This window comes from Octodon degus, unplaced genomic scaffold (genome assembly GCF_000260255.1).
Source record: "Octodon degus isolate 3935 unplaced genomic scaffold, OctDeg1.0 scaffold00144, whole genome shotgun sequence".
Taxonomy (NCBI): domain Eukaryota; kingdom Metazoa; phylum Chordata; class Mammalia; order Rodentia; family Octodontidae; genus Octodon; species Octodon degus.
Genome location: NW_004524720.1, coordinates 1,769,046 through 1,786,344, shown reverse-complemented (window position 1 = coordinate 1,786,344; position 17,299 = coordinate 1,769,046). Strand labels below are relative to the sequence as shown.

Here is a 17,299-nt window from a genome sequence, read left to right as displayed (position 1 = left end):
CCCACAGCACCCTACGGACACATCCCTCACTGCTGGAGCTCTGCCCTAGGGTGACTAAGCAGAGGTGCTGCTCCCTCCCCGGGAGCTGCCACACCTCCTGATGGCTCCTTCCCGTGGGCAGGAGGCAGAATCCGCATCCACTAAGAGTGTGCAGGGGGTGAGCAAAATTCTTGCCAGCCACTGCTATAGACCTCAGCACAGAGATTTTGTCAATTTTTCAATATATTTTTTTTGACAATTAGATACCAGGTTAAGAGTTAAGAGTCATAAATATTTAAGAAAAGCAGCCATCATTTTGGGACACTTCTCAGCAAGTTAATTTGAACAAGGATTTTGTTTGCTGACTGTGAATGTACAATATTATATGGTTTGCCATTATTTCCTGTTTAGGAGGAAGGGAAGTTGAGAAATACAGTTCATTTACCACTGTAAGCTCAGATTTGTGAAACAGACACAACTTAAAGGTACGATTGCACAACCAAGTGTAAAAGCCATTTTCAACAGTAAGAAATTTGAATATGAATCATGTGAGATGACACTAAAATTATTTATTAGGAGTAATAATCTTTTAAGGCCTTATCTGTTAGATACAGGATGAAATATAAGTGCAATTATTTTTGTGTAACATCTTAAAATATTTTAGTTTCAAAAATGTTTATATGTTGGACAGTGTGGAGTGGATAGACAGTACAATAAAAAGATCAGAGTACTTTTACCCTTCTTTTTCTTTTCCATTAAAAAATGGAACTTCACATCTCTGTGTAAGTGGTACTTGGCATAATGTGCCACACAGACTTTTCTAAAGGTGTTTTATGTGCTGCTTAGCCGCCACCTGAGAGTCACGAGAGTGAACTGCAGTCCACACTGCTGCCGGGGTACAAGGTCCTAGGGAAGAGAGAGTAGGCTTGTATGCTGGGGCCGCAGAACCTGGCACATCTCAGGGGAGGCAGGCTTGGTGTACTGCTTTTAGGAAAAAATTAGTGACGTATGAAAACACAAGACATCTCTCATGTAGAGCTCCCCAAGTGCAAGGCTACTACACATACCCCTCTCGCATTTTTGTGGTGTAGTGCAACACCAGAGATTGCTGAAGGAATCATGTTAATACGCAAAATGTTTATATATACATATATATGTGCATGTATATATATATATATATATATATATATATAAAATTTTGTGACCAGTCTGATATTTGATCCACATAAGAAAGGCATTCTATTTCTTTATTTTTTTATTTGACAAGCAGCAATATCATGTTTGTCATTTCGATGTAGATACAATTATTAGGTTATCTGTCATATTACAATATTTAAGTTTTTATGTCCTTTAAGATACATTAAAAAAAAACACATCAACTGCAAACGTGAAGGGAGAAAAGCATGGTACTCAACCGATTTCCAGATTCCAGCAACACTTCACTCACTCTGATAAAGTTTAAGAAATGTCATGACATGAGCTTGAAATATCTGTAGGCATTTTCTCTGACGCTCATGACGTGGCACTGGTGACATTGTAAACAGCAGAAAAACAGGGGCTGCCAAATGACCAAATTATGGAGGCACAGGCCTGCTTCTTCTCCCAGGAGCGCACCAGCCAGGACGGCAACGATCTGCACCCACACTGGAGCGGTGACGTCACGCGACGTAGCTGTACTCATCTGCAGATGCCTGGCTACGTTCAATGTACTGTTTGTCTATCAGGACCTCGATGCACTTCTTAATCATGCTGATGCTGGGATTAAACCTGGCTCTTGACTGGCTGATCACCTGTGCAGGAGAGACACACAGGTCAGGCTGTCACTTGGCCATCAACCGTAAATCATTAACCACTAAGCTCGAAGGCACCTTTAATCTACTGAGGTTCCAATAAACAGACCTGATGCAACCAGAGAAAGATGACTAAAATCAGCATTAAGTTATACCAGTTAAACAAGACAAAAGTCCTCCAAAAGAGACAGACTTGACAGATGGAGTAACTGGTATCCTGGATAGTTTCCTTTTTTAAAAGATGGAGCACAGCAATGGGCGGGGAGAGGGGGAGCAACCAGATTTGTTAATGGAAATTTTTTATAATGCAAAGTTGAGGGAAAACCCCAATGTTTATATTATAAAGGAATTAACGTGTAGAACCTAAGTATGGTAACATCCAATAATGTCCACATATGATTCAATGATACCATAAATTAAGGAGACCCCTAAGCTTTCATTTAACTTGAACTCCATTCTTCCCTCTGAGCTCAAATACCACTTCACCAAGAAAGCCTCCCCAGCATGCTGTCAGCTGCACAGGCAGGCATGCAATGCTGTTGCCCTTCCTCTCAGTGCATGCCAACCAAATTTGACATTCATCTGCACAAAACTGTCAATAATGTCTGTCCTCCCATCTCTGTGAACCCCTCAAGCACTGCCTGTCTCAAGGTGTCTGTTCCCACACTGGCAGGCACCTGTGTACATGTGAGAAGCGTGAATACGAGTGAGTGATGTGGACAGCTCCCCATACCTGGACAGGAGACTCCCAAACCAGCAAGTTTAAGATGCCTAAACTCAAACCAAATAAAATCTGGCTTTGAATGCAGTAAGGGAGTACTGTTCATTAAGCAATGCAAGGTTGCTTTATGTTACTTGGGATCAGATTATTTCTGCACCGTCTCTAAGAAGACACAAAGCTAATCTGTATACCAGCAGTATCTTCTACTCAAAAATTCTTAGTCTGTCCCTCTCTTTACCTCTTGAATAAGGGCATTGTGCCGAAGCAATTTTCGCGCTTTCATGATGCGAACTATAGCAGCTTGGAGATACATTTTCCGGTCCTCATCTACAGCGCTTCTAGTCTGCTCCATTTCCTGTTTAGGAAAAAAAAAAAAAAAGGCCAAATGAGACACTGTCACTAAACTTGCGTTCAACTCATGTTATGATAAGTGCAAACACCATCCAATCAATAATGAGCTAATCAAATAGTTATGCTGTGCTCAATATCACAGAACTAATGAGAAAATAACATTTGCAGTGGGTCATATTAATCTTTAGGGTGAAAGCTGGAAGATGTGAGTTTTGTGTTTTTGTTCAGCACTGTTTTGCTGGTGTTGAGGATGGATCCCAGGCATTGTGCAGGCTAGGCAAGCGCCCTACCACCACTGAGCTGCATCCCCAGCCACACACTTCAGTATGTGGTAAGGGCAAGAGACTAAACTACAAGGGCTTTTTCCTTATACCCATTACTCTTCTTTTAAAATGTAAAACATGTGCTGAGATTTGATAAGATTAGGTAATGTTGGGGCTGGGGAGATGGCTCAGTGGAATAAGCGCTACCCTGGCAAGCTCAAGGGCCTGAGTTCAATCCCTGGTTTGTGAAAAAAAAAAAAAAAAGGATTAGTGAATGCAAAGGAAAAGCAGAAAAAAATATATTCTATTTAACTTTGAGGTACAAAGACTCACACAATCTCACTGTAAACAAAAGTCCAATGCTTACATATTTTCAGGCAAAGTGATATTAAAAAGTACTTACTTGTGGTGTATCTTTTTGCATTGATGTAGTAATTTTAAATTTTGTTCTTTTACTGCTGAAGTTCATATTTAATGAAAAAGAAGATTCTGCATCAAAATCTTCCTATATTTAAAAATATATTTATAAAAATAAAATCATTAGTTTATTACAAAAAGAAGACAATTGTTAGAAGATTACTACATTTAAGGGAAAAACTGTCGTCTAGTGGTAAACAAACAAAAAGCAATTATTTCCTACTTTTACATGTGTCAGACTTTTAATCTATCTGTATGCATTTAGGAATAAGCTATTTCTGGGTCCAGCTGTTAAGTATACTACCTTTCAATGGAACAAGGTAAGCTCAATGGCCTCAACAGGATCAGGCACATTTGTTTTGCTCAAGTAACTGCCGAAATTACAAGATGCGATGACACAGCCTAAGACAGGAGGGACCTGTGCTTCCACAGCACACAGCGCCAACTCCCCACCCTCCTGCGGTGACACTACTGACCCTGCAGTGCATCTTCAGAAAGGAACCTTTTCTCAGTGAGAGTGAAGCTAACATTTAGATTCACTACTTCTGTGACAGGCTTGACAAAGCTTCTCCTATCACACAGTGGAATTTCTCTGGCAACAGGACAGAGGTACTTGTCAGGCAGACCAATTCTCAATAATAACCTAAGAAATTCTGCTACAGAACTGGCACACTCATAATTAAAATTTAAAGTGCAAACAGATAATTTATGTTTCATAAATTTCTGGGCAGCAAAAATAAGCTTTTTTTTTTTAAGAACAAAAACTTTCAAAGCACTTCATTGCCTAAAAATTAAAAACAGCTAGTTAATTAATTAAAATGAAACGATTTACATGAGTCTTTTCTTATAGATATAATTTGAAATTGAAAATTCACCCCACACTGGTTGCGTTTTAAACTCTTAAAGCATGAGGCATGCAACAACTATGAAAACGTGTTACTATAGAGCAGCCATTCCAGAAGTGCATCACTGGCTTGGGATCTTGCAAGGGTTATCAGACATGTGCAGTGACATGGTGTCCCTGTGTGAAGAGATCACAGAGTATCTGAGATCAAGTCGCATGGTGGCTTGGGCACACGTGGGCCACTGTCACAGGCTATCATCTCTAATTCACAGCCACAGAGTAAAACAACTCTGCATGTGAAAAGAAACCCAGGAAGAGTTGTCATGGGCCACAGTTTAGAAGTTTCAATCAGAACGCTCCACATGGCAATTCTGTAACTTTTCAATTCGCTGTCACAGGACGAGAAAAAAAAAAAAAATCAGTCCACAAAGAGTACTCTAGGTTCACAGGGTAAGACTGCAGGACATAACCCATTCCAGAGCACAAGGTACTACTAACAAGGACGGCTTACTGCAGCATTGGCAAAAGGTCCCACAAAAAAGCTTTAATAATGTTGATAACGATCAGGCATGGTGACACACACCTCGCAGCCCAGCACTCGGAGTCAGATGCAAAAGGACTGCCAGTTTGAGCCCAACCTGGGCAACTTAGTGATTGTTAATAATAAATAAATTACAAAATGCTGGGGATATGAAGGACCTGGGTTCAATCCCCAGTACCACCAAAAAAAAAAAAAAAAAAAAAACCAAACAAGTTGTCAATGCTTGAATTCTCTGGGAACATTGCCACATACCTTTTCTGTATCATGGTTAATCATTTTCACATCCAGCAATGATTTAATTGTTTTGGTCAGTTCTTTTTCATTCATCTGAGTGCTGTCTTGAAGCTCTTTATAGCTGACTGTTTCACTGTTGTTAAAGGCAAGAAGAACTGCCATTTGGTACGTCGTGACCATGGCTACATATGGTTTGCCCAGATAGTTCATTTTAACTTCACCTGCAATCAAAATGAAATGGCAAATCAGTCATTTAAAGACACATTTTAAAATTATTTGAGTAATAACTTTATTTTATACTACTTTCCTGAAAGAGTGAGCTAAGGGCTTCCTAAATTAACTCAAAGCCACCAAGAATAATGTAGCTGCTTTTGTTTGCAAGGATTGGAGCTACAGTTTTAAGTATGTAGTATAAATCACAGTTAAGCTATCGCAACTTTACTGGAGTGTCTGAACAATGACTTTAAATATTAATAGGAATGTTAAGATTTAAGAGGAAGTAAACAAACCAAAAACCCTGACAATAATAAAAGAGGTTAGAAGCGAATGACAGCCTGCTTCTAACAATGCCTTATGTCTGCCTTGTTCATTTGGTCTGCCTTGGGCAAGGTCAAGTGTGCCAGAAGGTTTCTGAGAATATAGGAAATGGTTCTGCAACTATCTAAACTGTAATTTCAGCCAAATTTGAACAACATTATTTGATGTCATAAAAAAAATTTGGGGGGGGGGAGTAATTTTCTAGAGGCAAACAGGAACAAGAAATGACAAAAAGGCAGACCTGTTCTTTCATTGAAATGATTTTAAAATGTTATAGACAAAAACTACCCTGTGAGCCCTATAAGATTTAGCAGGTGGTAGGCCTATGGCATGGAACATGTGTAACAAAGCCCCACCAATATATAGTCTCTAATGTGTAAAAAAGATGAAAGTTGTAAATCAAAGAACCACTTCCCAAAGTATCCAATTGCAACTTAGTGACTAACACACACACACACACACACACACACACACACACGCTCTCTCGCGCTCTCTTGCTCTCTCTCTATTATGACTATTTAATGGATTATAAACTGAACCAGCAGTGTGGATTTTATTTTTATTTATTTATTTTATGTTTTTGGTACAGGGTCTCACTACGCAGCTCAGACTTGTGTTGGTCCTCCTGTTTTCAGCCTCCCCAGTGCTGGGATTACAAGCATGTGCCACCACGCCCAGACCTGGCAGCTGGTTCAGCATGCCTGGGGTAGAGGCCGGCTTCACATGTGGTGCTGCAGATGGAAACCTGGTCCCTGCGCTTGCCAAAGCAGGCGCATAGTCCACTGAGCTTTCTTGCCAGCCACAGAAGTTTTGGTTTTAAAGCTCTTCATTTTAACCCAAGGAAATTGTGTTTCACATAAAATTAGCCTTAGCAGCTACATCTGGTTCAGGGATAATTTGTAACTTTGATCAAGATTTTTGGCTATTTATTTATTTATTTATTACTTAAGATTCTAGAGAATAAAAAAAAAAAAAAGATTCTAGAGAGTAAGAGTCGCCTCACTCAGTGGAATATAATTTTCACTGTTCATTATAACCACTTACCCACTGACTACAGAAAAAACAATATTTAGAAATACTTTTCAGCATTTGAAGAAATCCCTGATCTAATCTATTACTTAAAACATCCAGTTCCCACAAACCTTATGAAGAAAATTATCAAGGAGAGTATACTATTGATAATTAGTACAAAGAGTACGTTAAGTACGTACATAACCCTAATATGCACACTTGGAAAATGTGGGGAAAAGCAAAACATCACATGAGTTGCACTTTGAGGTTTCTGTGATGAGAACTCAGTCACTTGCTAGCAAAGGGTGTGGAGTAGTGGTCCAGCACGAGGGACCCGTGCTGCCGCGGGCCACGCCCGAACACAGAGAGCATTAGAAATGAAGGGAGGGGGCGTCACTTGCATACCACCAACTTTATGGCACAATCTTTCAAGAAAACTTTAAAAACCAATTTTGCATGTATGGTGCCTTTGTGCTGCTTTTCAATACATTCTCACATAGCAGGGGCACAGAGAGTTCTTCCCACTCTTCAGCACCACTTGCTGAGCAGCACAGAGCTCACAGAGTGGCAAAGGACAGTGATGGGGTGCACTTAACCTTGCCAAAGCCTGACAATTCTATGAACCTAGAGATTAAAATCCTGGATGTGCACACTTCTTAAAATAAGCTCAACAGGCATGGGCATCGCTGCGCAGTGGCTCTCACTGTGGCTTACAGCCACTCTCCCCCCGCTGTCACTCCCTACTCTGTTCTCAGGGAAGGCTTCTCTTCACACAATACTGGTGGCTTACAGCTAGAAAAAGTGCTAGAATATCACCATTTTGTAAGCACTCACGAAATAACTGATTGCAGCCAGGACAGGTAGGACTGTCCCTGGAAGAGGGTCCTTCTGGTGACCACTAAGTATCACTTCTCTCACTGCCTAACTGCAAAGGAGAAGGAGGAACTTCACAATGCTGGTATCTGGTCTATCACCTCAACTAAGGGACCACATTTAGTAGCTCTAACAGTAACAGCATCTTGCTTTCTATGCCTTCTGCTATAATGAAGTGTCATGTATACACCTGACAAGCATCTTGTCAATAGCACTGAACGTGAATGTAATCAAACCTTTGAACCTAATTTCCACTTTACAGAAAGTATAGGGAATAAAACTCAAAACATGTCACAGGATAAGAAAAAAAAAATCTGACAAATTTAGAACATTAGAGATTCTATACCACATCTGACCTACCTAGTCTTTTCAGATCACCAGGTCAGACAATTCTGGGTGGTGAAGGAAGGGATAGGTTTAGGGGGTGCAAGTGGGGAGGTATAAAAACAAAGCCCAATTCAAGACCTGGGTGACTCTAAGAATTGTTGTCAAAGTTGCTCTGAGCAAAACTGGGGACAATTAATAAATCTTAGACATCAGAATGGCAGCGTGGTGGCACACACCTAGGCTGAAGCATTGAGACCACAAAATCAAGCCCAGCCACAGCAACTGAGACCCTGACTCAGAAAAGCTGGGGATATAGCTCTGTGCCAAGGCCCGGGCCAAAAAAGAACTCACTTGGGCTAATCTTTGCTCCATTTATCTTTCAGCAACATGGAATTATTGCAGCTTCCTTCTCTCCCACAAAAAAAACTTATATTCAGACAACGTAATGGTTCCCTTTACATTGCACAGCTCTCTCTCTCTGTATACTTATTTCATATCAAGTAGTTCTTTAACCGATTTGATTTGAAACTGTCTCATTGCTATTTGTTTATCAATAAAATTATGGCAAAAAAAAAAAAAAAGTAGTTCTTTAAGCACAGCCTTACCAAAGTCCTACTTATAAATACAGTGGAATTTCTTAAAGGTGTTTTGTTTTGTTTTGTTTTTTTCCTCTCTTTTTTTGAAACAGGATCTCACATGTAGTTCAGGCTGATCTTGAGCTCACTATGTAGCACAGGCTGGCCTCAAACTCATGAGGATCCTCCTGCCTCAGTCTCCCAAGTGCTGAGATTAAAGGCATGTGCTACCATAACTGAAGGGTTTTTTTATTTTGGGAGGTGGGGGTACCAGGGATCTAACTCAGGACCTTGCACTTGCCAGGTAGGTGCTTACGCCTCTGAGCTATCTCCCCAGTACACCTAAAATGTTCTTAAACTAGAAGTATTGAACATGCTTTCCTTGAAAAATCATTTTATATTATAGTTCATTACAGCATCCCAAAAATGTAATGGCTGAGTCAACTTATGAGGCTATAATGGTTAATGAAGGTCAAGTCTGTTTCTAAACAAATTTTCTAAAATCTATAAAAAGTGGTTGTCAAGAGAAATTCGTTAAGTCATTATAAAACTCAAAATTCTCTTTAAAAGCAACAATATGATCAGTAGCCTAATTATAAAATCCTATTAAAAATGTTATACCTGGATTACATTATTAGTGATTTATCTACCACAAAGGCAGATGGAGGAGAAAAGGTCAAAAGCTTTAATTAGGCAATAAGAAGTTTCTTTCTAAGATACTCCTATCAGGTAAATCTCATTAAGGCATTTATAATTCAGTGCACTTACCCGTACAAAGATAATGTAACCATGTCAGTTTCCGTCCACTAAAATGCTGGCTATAAAATAATTCAAACTGTAAAAAGGGGTTAAAAAAAATCAATTATTTTCAGGTATTGTAATTTACCTAGTTTTTACTACATTAAAAAAGTAAAGATGTTAGAAAAACATCATACGCTATTGAATAATATACCTTGTCATTTTACAGATGAGAATACATCTACATAGCTCCTGACCAAGATCATATAAATATTATACTTTTTCTGAGATATGACAATCATTTCAGTATCACTATCAACCTTCATAAAATGATTTGTATACTTCAGCACAAAGCAGCACCTTGCACTATGACATTCACTCATAATATATATAAATATATAATATCAATCACACAATAAATGTGAAAGCCAGACATGGTGGTACACTCCTGGAATCTCAGGCTACATAAAACAGTCATTTCTACTACAGAGTGAATCACAATGTTATTGATCTATCCAGCTTTTTAAATTGACAACCTTATTCAAGAGTTTTTTTCACTAAACTACAGCACCTGCAAATTTGGCTTTTTTTGGAGGGGGGCACAGAACTGGGGCTTGAACTCAGGTCCTTGTCCTTGCCAGGGAAACGCTTATTCCACTGAGCCATCTCCCCAGCTGCAAATTTGGCTTTTTATAAGAAGCTCAGATATGATACAGGGTTTTTTGCGGAACTGGGGATTGAACTCAGGCCCTTGCATTTGCCAGGGAAGCACTTATTCCACTGAGCCATCTCCCTGGCCTCGATACAGTTATTGATTCATTGGTATTTTTGAATGATTATTTGGATTTAATAAATGCAACATAACATGTAAATACCTTAGTTTTTAATCTTATATTTGCCAACATAGGCATTTGTTGAAGTAATAACCAGGTGTGTATGATTAGCTAGAAAGTTATCTATTATTTAATACTTCAAATAATAATTAAAACAAAACTTCATTCTTTTGATATTTTTGTTGTTGTTGTTATTGTGAACAAGTCAATTCACCCCTCTATTGTCATAGGTCTAAAATTTTAAAAACTCTCTTCTGGCTTACGTGAGTAGTAATAGGTCACTAGACAAAATCTATAGAGTTCTGCAGGCTTGGTGGTACACATTCTAATCCCAACACTAGAAAGGCTAAGTCAGGAGGATGACCATAAATTCAAGGCCAGTCTGGGCTACACAGTGAGTTTAATCTCAAAAAACCAACACCGCCCCAACATAGAGCTTCTATTTTCAAAATTGCAAGTACAGGACAGGGAGTGTATTTCAGTGACAGAGCACATGCTTAACATTCAAGAGGCCCAGTGTATGGTTCCCAACACCAAAACAGAACAGTAATTATATATAACATGTAATGGGAAGATAATGCTGACATGAGGAAAGACAAAGCTTTTCATTCTTTAAACATGTTTCCCATACATAATGCTCATATTCATCACGGAAAATATGTTCCTGCCAAAAGATATTAGTCTTTTTTTTCCAGTCCTTTTCCCTCCCTTCAACACTTCTTCCCCTCACCGCTTACAAAAGCTTAGTTTCCATTTTCCCCTTTTATAGTCCTTTCTTTTCCCCTTCCTTCCCTCACGATCCCCCCACCACTTGCTCCTCTTCCAATTTGAAGGCCTTCTTCCTACTTCCCAATGTCTGTCTTCCATTATGCTCCTTGTTTACCCTTTGGGTTCCTGAAAATAAGCAATGATGTCACACTTCAGAATTACATTTTTAGTATGGTGTGACATACCATCAAACTTTAGTTAGTGTATTTTTAAAAAGAAGGCTGAATAAAGCAATCAGCAATGCTTGACCTGTCATGCACACTATGCCTACCTCTTAGAATTCAAGTTCATGGCTCCAACCAGAAGGACAAAGCAGAGTAAGTCTGCCTAGGCTACAGGAAGAACTAGTCAAAATGTCACAACAGGATTCCAGAAGAACACTTTGACAATAAGCTCTCACAGTGACAATAAGGTTCAATTGCTCCAATTAACTCAGAATTTAACAATGTGGACATAAACTATTTTTTTTTGAAGTGAGAAACTAACTTAAAATGTAAGTTGGTCTTAAAATGTACTTTACAACTAATTTAAGCTCTACGCTTTATTAGGATGAAAATTCCAAGCTCTAAAACTGTTTTTCTCTTTATTATCTCAGCAACTAGTACTAGTCAGTGACATTTTACTGATGACACCAATACTGAAAAATTCTTTTTCCCTTAAGTTTAAGCTCTAAGCACAGATTCTCACATGTAGAACTAGCTGACAAGAAAACCCCTCAGGTCCAAATGCGATCAATTCATCTAGTACTACAATGTCAAGGCGACAAAACATTTTATTTTATCATTAAACAATTAGGTGTCAAAATTCATTAGCAACTGCCAGTGCACAGTTCCAGAACTTGTGGGGTGTCAGAATGCACCTAATCCTTATAGTCTTCTCAGTTGGCTTACTTCCATTCAAACTTGATATAGTGCACTAGACCAAAAACAAAAATAGATAGTAACTATTAATAAGTAGTTTTTATGTTTTTCAAATTCTTCTCTTAAGAAGTCTCTTCTAATTGCCCTATATAGGTTCTGACTAGTTTTTTGTAGTTGCAAATTTTATAAAGGTTAAAAGAATGATAATTTCTTGTTGATGATATCATGATGCCTTACATGTATTCATGCCTTCCAAATGTATAGTATTCTAAAATATAAAATTTTATTTGAAAAAAAAATCCATTAGCAAGAAGCATGAACTGATTCAGTTTTCTCATCTTACATGGATGGTTAGGGCCGGAAAGATAGCTCAGTAGAATGAGCACCTGTCTGGCAAGCACAGGGTCCAGAGTTCAATCCCTAGTACCATTAAAAAAAAAAAAAAAAAAAAGATGATATAACTTAAATGAGTTAGACTCTCCTACAATCTATCACATAGGATAGTCAGCCATGGCTGCTGGAAGAGACATCTTTCTCTAGGCCCTTAGCATCCCTGAATTTCCTTACTAGGCATGCCAAAAATTAAATGTCAGGCCAGCCAGACAGTTCAGTGGATTAAAGTGACTATTTAGGCACAGCATGGCGGCTGAGGTTTTGATCCCTGGCATGCTGTGCCAGCCCCGCCCCTGGGACGCATTGAGACAGCAGCTGAGACAGGGCATGGTGGTGCTAATCTGTAATCCCAGCACTTGGGAGGCTAAAAACAGGAGAATCACTACTGAGTCTGATCTGTGTAGTGAAACCCTGTACTAAATACAAAATAAATAAATAAACTAAAATAAATTCAAGATCTTGACTCTTTTAGCCAGGGCTTTTCTTAGGAACTATTCTCAAGAAGGAGCCTGGAACTCTAAGGTGATGTCTATTGCTGGACAAAGATCAGGTTTGATTCTTGCTATTAAGTGCAAACAGCCAAAGCTCAGTGTTCTTCCCCTGAACAGCAGCCTACTCCTTGTACATGTGTCTCATAGGTTCCATGCTATTCCTGTGGCATTTGGAAGACTTGAGGGCACTGACGCAAAATACTGGGCTGAAGCTTCAGCTGTGGCTGTGCTTTGAGTAATACAGTAATAAAATACTTTTTTTTTTTTTTTGCAGTACTGGAAATTGAACTCAGGACCTTGGACTTGCCAGGCAAGTGCTTATTCTACTGAGCTTATCTCCTAGGCCCAATAAAATACTTTACCTAGAAAAAAATAATGAAGCAAATGAATTAAAGTACAGCATTTTCAAATACCATTTGAGGGTATTAACTAGACCGCAAAGGGCCAAAACTTAACATTTTATATTCAGTGAGCTTATTCATCTCTAGTAAGAGAGCTATAATAATATATTAGCTATAACTTCATTAACATTAGGTATGTTGGGGCTTGCCAGTTAGCTCAGTTACTCCAAGTGCCGCTTGGGCAAATGCAGTCAGGCACAGGGGGCCGCACTGCAGTTCGGATCCCCAGGTCCACAGGCTGCACCACACCTGCCCTTAAGGCAGCCTAAATTAGGAAACACACACACACTATGCATATTATTCAGATTTGTGAACTAGGTACAAAAGAAATGTAATATTAGGACTTACTGGTTTACAGTGATTACTTTTACTCATAGCTTTATTTGCATAGTTTTAAAATAGTCATGCGTAAAGTGGAACTATATGATATATACATAAAATAACAAATGATTAATTTAATCTGAGAAAAATGTACAATAGTAAACAAATTTGTATTTTAATCCTATGTGGTTGAAAATTTGGATTTACTAGTCAGAAAATACTAGGACAAACTCCCTCTACTGGTAATTTTAAGGAAATCCAAATGGAGAAAATACTTAAATCATAGTTTAACATTAATCAAAATATTTACTTCCGGTTTTTAAATTAAAAACTTAATACTGATGAAGGCCATACATTAATACAGTTTGAGGGATTAAAATTATTAGAAAATTATTTCATTAAGAGAGGAAGGACATAAATTTAAAAGGGATTTTTTCTAACTGGAGAAGCAGGGTCTTAAGAATAAATTACAGGACAGAGAGATGCAACGAGGGGAGATAAGGGGATAAGGATGAACTGCGAGGCAAGTGTTTGTGTACCAGCTCGCCAGGAGGAATGCAATCACTATGTGCTGCAAACATGTACAAATAAAAAAAATAGAAATGAAAAAACAAAAGGGGACCACCTGCTCAGGGTCCCCCTCCCATCCCTCTCTCAGACAGGAGCTTTCTTCCCCACAATAAATTTATTCTGCTCATTACCTCCGTTGTTCCTAAAATTCATTTTTTTGGTTTTAGAGAACAGTAACTCATCCCAGGTACCTCTCAGTTCAGGAGTTTCATTTTTCCCCTATATCATTTTGGAGGTCCCTGTATCATTTGGAGGTTCCCACCAAGATCACTGGACAGAAATATGAGGTTGCTTTTCTTTCAGATTCTGGATTGGGACTTGCTTAGGTAACAAGTTTTTATGCTTCAAATGTTGATGTCTTTGCCCATTGCTCATAATTGTTCATGCTTTGCCTCATACACTGTCTCATATTGTTTGGTTAAAATTGCTTACAGTTGCTTATACTTTGTCTCTTACATGGTTTTATTAAAATGCTGGTCAAAATGTTGTTGGTAAATCTAAGTTAAAACATGGAAATGTTACAAGGTTATGATATTTCTTTAATGGGACATTTTATGACTGTTTTGTACTTGTATATGTTACTTTTGAGCTAGCTGCTAAATGTACTGATACTCCTTGCTTGACTTTCGACAATAGCACTAGAGAGAGTAATGTCAGTAGGCCTCCTTTATATAAACTTCTGTAAAATGGGACTTTTAAATCTAGCTCAGACTTAGAAAATATATATGCCTGTATATGAAATATGAGACTCTTTTCGCCAACTAAATGACATTAGGTTGACAACTGTTCTCAAAGACTTGGAGGACGGGTTTCACTGGCTCTGATCCCCCTCTACATGCTAAAGGAAATGTCAGGCCTGTTCTGTTTCATTTTCCTTTCTTTGACTTTACTCCTAAATTTCCTACCTATTTGTACTTTCCTTTTCGGAGGCTTAAAAAATTAGGAAAACCGTACACTGTTCCAACTAAGTGTAGCCCTTAGAAAATGAGTGTTTAACGCCGAAGACAGGGAAGTCATTTTTGAAAAATGTGTCATGCCATATCTCTGGGTCAAATGAGACAAAAAGGAACTATGCCTATCCAGGACACATAAAAAAGCCATGTCTCGGCTTTTAGTGTTCTAGGCAGGTCTCTTTTTAGAAGCTAAACCTGAGACACAGTGGAGAGAAACAACTTCTGGGTGACATCAGAAGGAGCCATCTCCAAAAGCAGCACACTTAGGGGACCAAAACACATTGAGTGTAAGGGAGGATCTCAACCTTTTCTCCTAGGTCTAATTATTTAGGTGCATAACAGCTAAGATTTAGACTTTTAAAACACTTACTGTAAAATGCTAGGTAATCTTGTTCAGGGTTATAACTATCCCTTATAGAAGGTGGACAAACAGTGGTTACTCTGCCAGCTATTAAATGCTCCTACAGCAGCTGCCTCTCTTTGAAGCAGAGGACAAGTTTCCTCAGCTGTTCTTTGGTGATTCCCCATTGAAGCCAATGGCTGATGGAATGTTGACCAGAAAGACAGCTGGATTCCTTTCTGGAGACTGATCTCTGGTTGTGTGGGCCAAAAGAAACTGAGAACACCCGAGGGGTCATGGCCAGGGCTACTCTCTGGCAGATTCCCAAATGTGCTTGGTGAAAACTGGCTCTTGATCACTGAAATGTCTCCACTTACCTATTGTACTTTTCTCTCTCTCTGCTAGTAAATTAGGAATTCTATCTAGCTTTTCAGTACAACTTAATGAGTTACTCCTTTAGAAATTAGGCTTTAGCAGCTTGCAATAGTTTACATTCTACAGTGGCTATTAGGGAAGGGGTTTACATCTGTACCTTACATATTTAAGATTAAGAAAAGACATTTTTTGTCAGTCTTAAAGTGTTTTTACCAACATGTAAAATGTGATGCTAGGTAATAAAATATACATTTCATCTGTGAGATTCAAATTTAAATCTTAAAAAATAAAAATTTAAATCTTGTCCAGTTGCTGAAAATGTTTACCTAGGTGATTAGATGGAAAACACAAGTGTCTTTGGAGACTTGGCTCAGTGCACAGGGCCAAATCCCTCCAGTCAGTGGTTCTATCTATCTCTAGAAGAGATTTTTGTAGCCTGAACAGTGCTCATTCCCAATTGACCTTTTTAAGCAATGGTTGTACTTCCTTCTGTAGTCATTACTGTCACAGGACCAATTGTATCTGTTACTTATGAATATTCAATAAGAGTTAAGTAAAGGGTTTGTGAGATATCTCAGGAGATAGGAATTGTGCACCAGTTCGAGGATGGATAGGCTGGTGGAATCTTGTCTCCCTTTTCTCCAACAGGAATATCCACGTGTTCTAGAGATGGCTACTCAAGGGATGCCTGGGTGGAGGAATCAATTAGAAAGAAGGTGGGGACACCCATAAAGGTAATTTTTTTTTTTTTTTTTTGCGGAACTGGGGATTGAACTCAGGCCCTTGCGCTTGCCAGGGAAGTGCTTATTCCACTGAGCCATCTCCCCAGCTCCTATAAAGGTAATTTCTATTGAATTCAGGGTTATCTCACAGTCTAAGTCTCTAACGCCTTTATAGAATGCTTCATTAGGCACCAGAAGATGTTTGATCCATATATGCTGAAAAAGCCATTTAATTCAAATGGAATGCAGAGGCAAGACTCAACTATGATGCTATTTTATAACTAGAAAGGTGCTCTAAAAAAGGAAAATGGTAAAAAAAATCTCCTATGTTCAGATTTGGTTTGCATTAAGGTTATTATTACATAGTTTCAAAATGTAGATGTGAGCTACAGGAGAACCAGGCCGTTCAGGTGCCTAAGACATTCACCATCCTGGAGCCTATGGCTGCTCCTCCCTAATCTTTGGAGCCTAAGGACAAGACAGCCTTAATCATAGTCTCACCTACCATTACTGAAAGTGATGTTTCCCCTATTTGCCTTTCTAAAAGATGTGCTTCTAGAACAGCTAAATTCCAGGGCTCAACAAGGCTACACCCATCCTAGCTGCATTTATGCAAGCTCCTCAAGGATAATAGCCTTTAAAGAAGAAAAGAAGATAATTTACAACTTCCAGAGTTCATGTGCCTTTTCATGACCTAAAACAGATAAAGTGAGATCTTTAAAAATCTTTAGATGACCCTAACAAGTACATTGATGTCTTCGGACTATTTACTTAGACTTATGCACTAGATTTAGAGAGATGAAATGTTAATCTTAAACCAAATTTTGACTTCTAATGAAAGAAAGTGTTTATGTGTAGCTGTTCCCCCAAAGCCTCATGTAAGTTATGGGGTAGACGCGGCTGGAGGAACAACAAGTGGCTTAAGCGGTGGGATCAGAGAGGCACAAACCGTTAAACTGGCTAGCCTGTGCTTTCTTGGAGATGTGAAGAGGGTCAACTAGGACATGGCAGTGCCCCAGCCTGTCCTCCAGTAACTGTGAGCTAAATAAGTTTTCCTTCCCTAAGCTTGAG

The 17,299-nt window shown here is 38.8% G+C and overlaps 1 protein-coding gene across 6 annotated transcripts in view; it reads right to left on the bottom strand.

Annotated features, from left to right (window-relative positions):
* Positions 1 to 1,219: 1,219 nt before the first annotated feature.
* The window catches only part of Cul2 (cullin 2), a 122,691-nt gene continuing 106,611 nt past the window's right edge, over positions 1,220 to 17,299 (bottom strand). For 5 of the 6 annotated variants that reach the window (XM_023701934.1, XM_023701937.1, XM_023701935.1 and 2 more), the window contains 5 exons: positions 9,232 to 9,298; positions 5,159 to 5,361; positions 3,508 to 3,609; positions 2,729 to 2,845; positions 1,456 to 1,769 (listed from right to left, as the gene is read on the bottom strand). In XM_023701934.1, coding sequence (XP_023557702.1) covers positions 1,638 to 1,769; positions 2,729 to 2,845; positions 3,508 to 3,609; positions 5,159 to 5,361; positions 9,232 to 9,298 — 621 coding nt within the window. In that variant the 3' untranslated portion in view covers positions 1,456 to 1,637. Of the gene's footprint in view, positions 1,770 to 2,728; positions 2,846 to 3,507; positions 3,610 to 5,158; positions 5,362 to 9,231; positions 9,299 to 17,299 lie in introns of all 6 variants that reach the window. The other variant, XM_004641830.2, reaches the window with a different exon arrangement.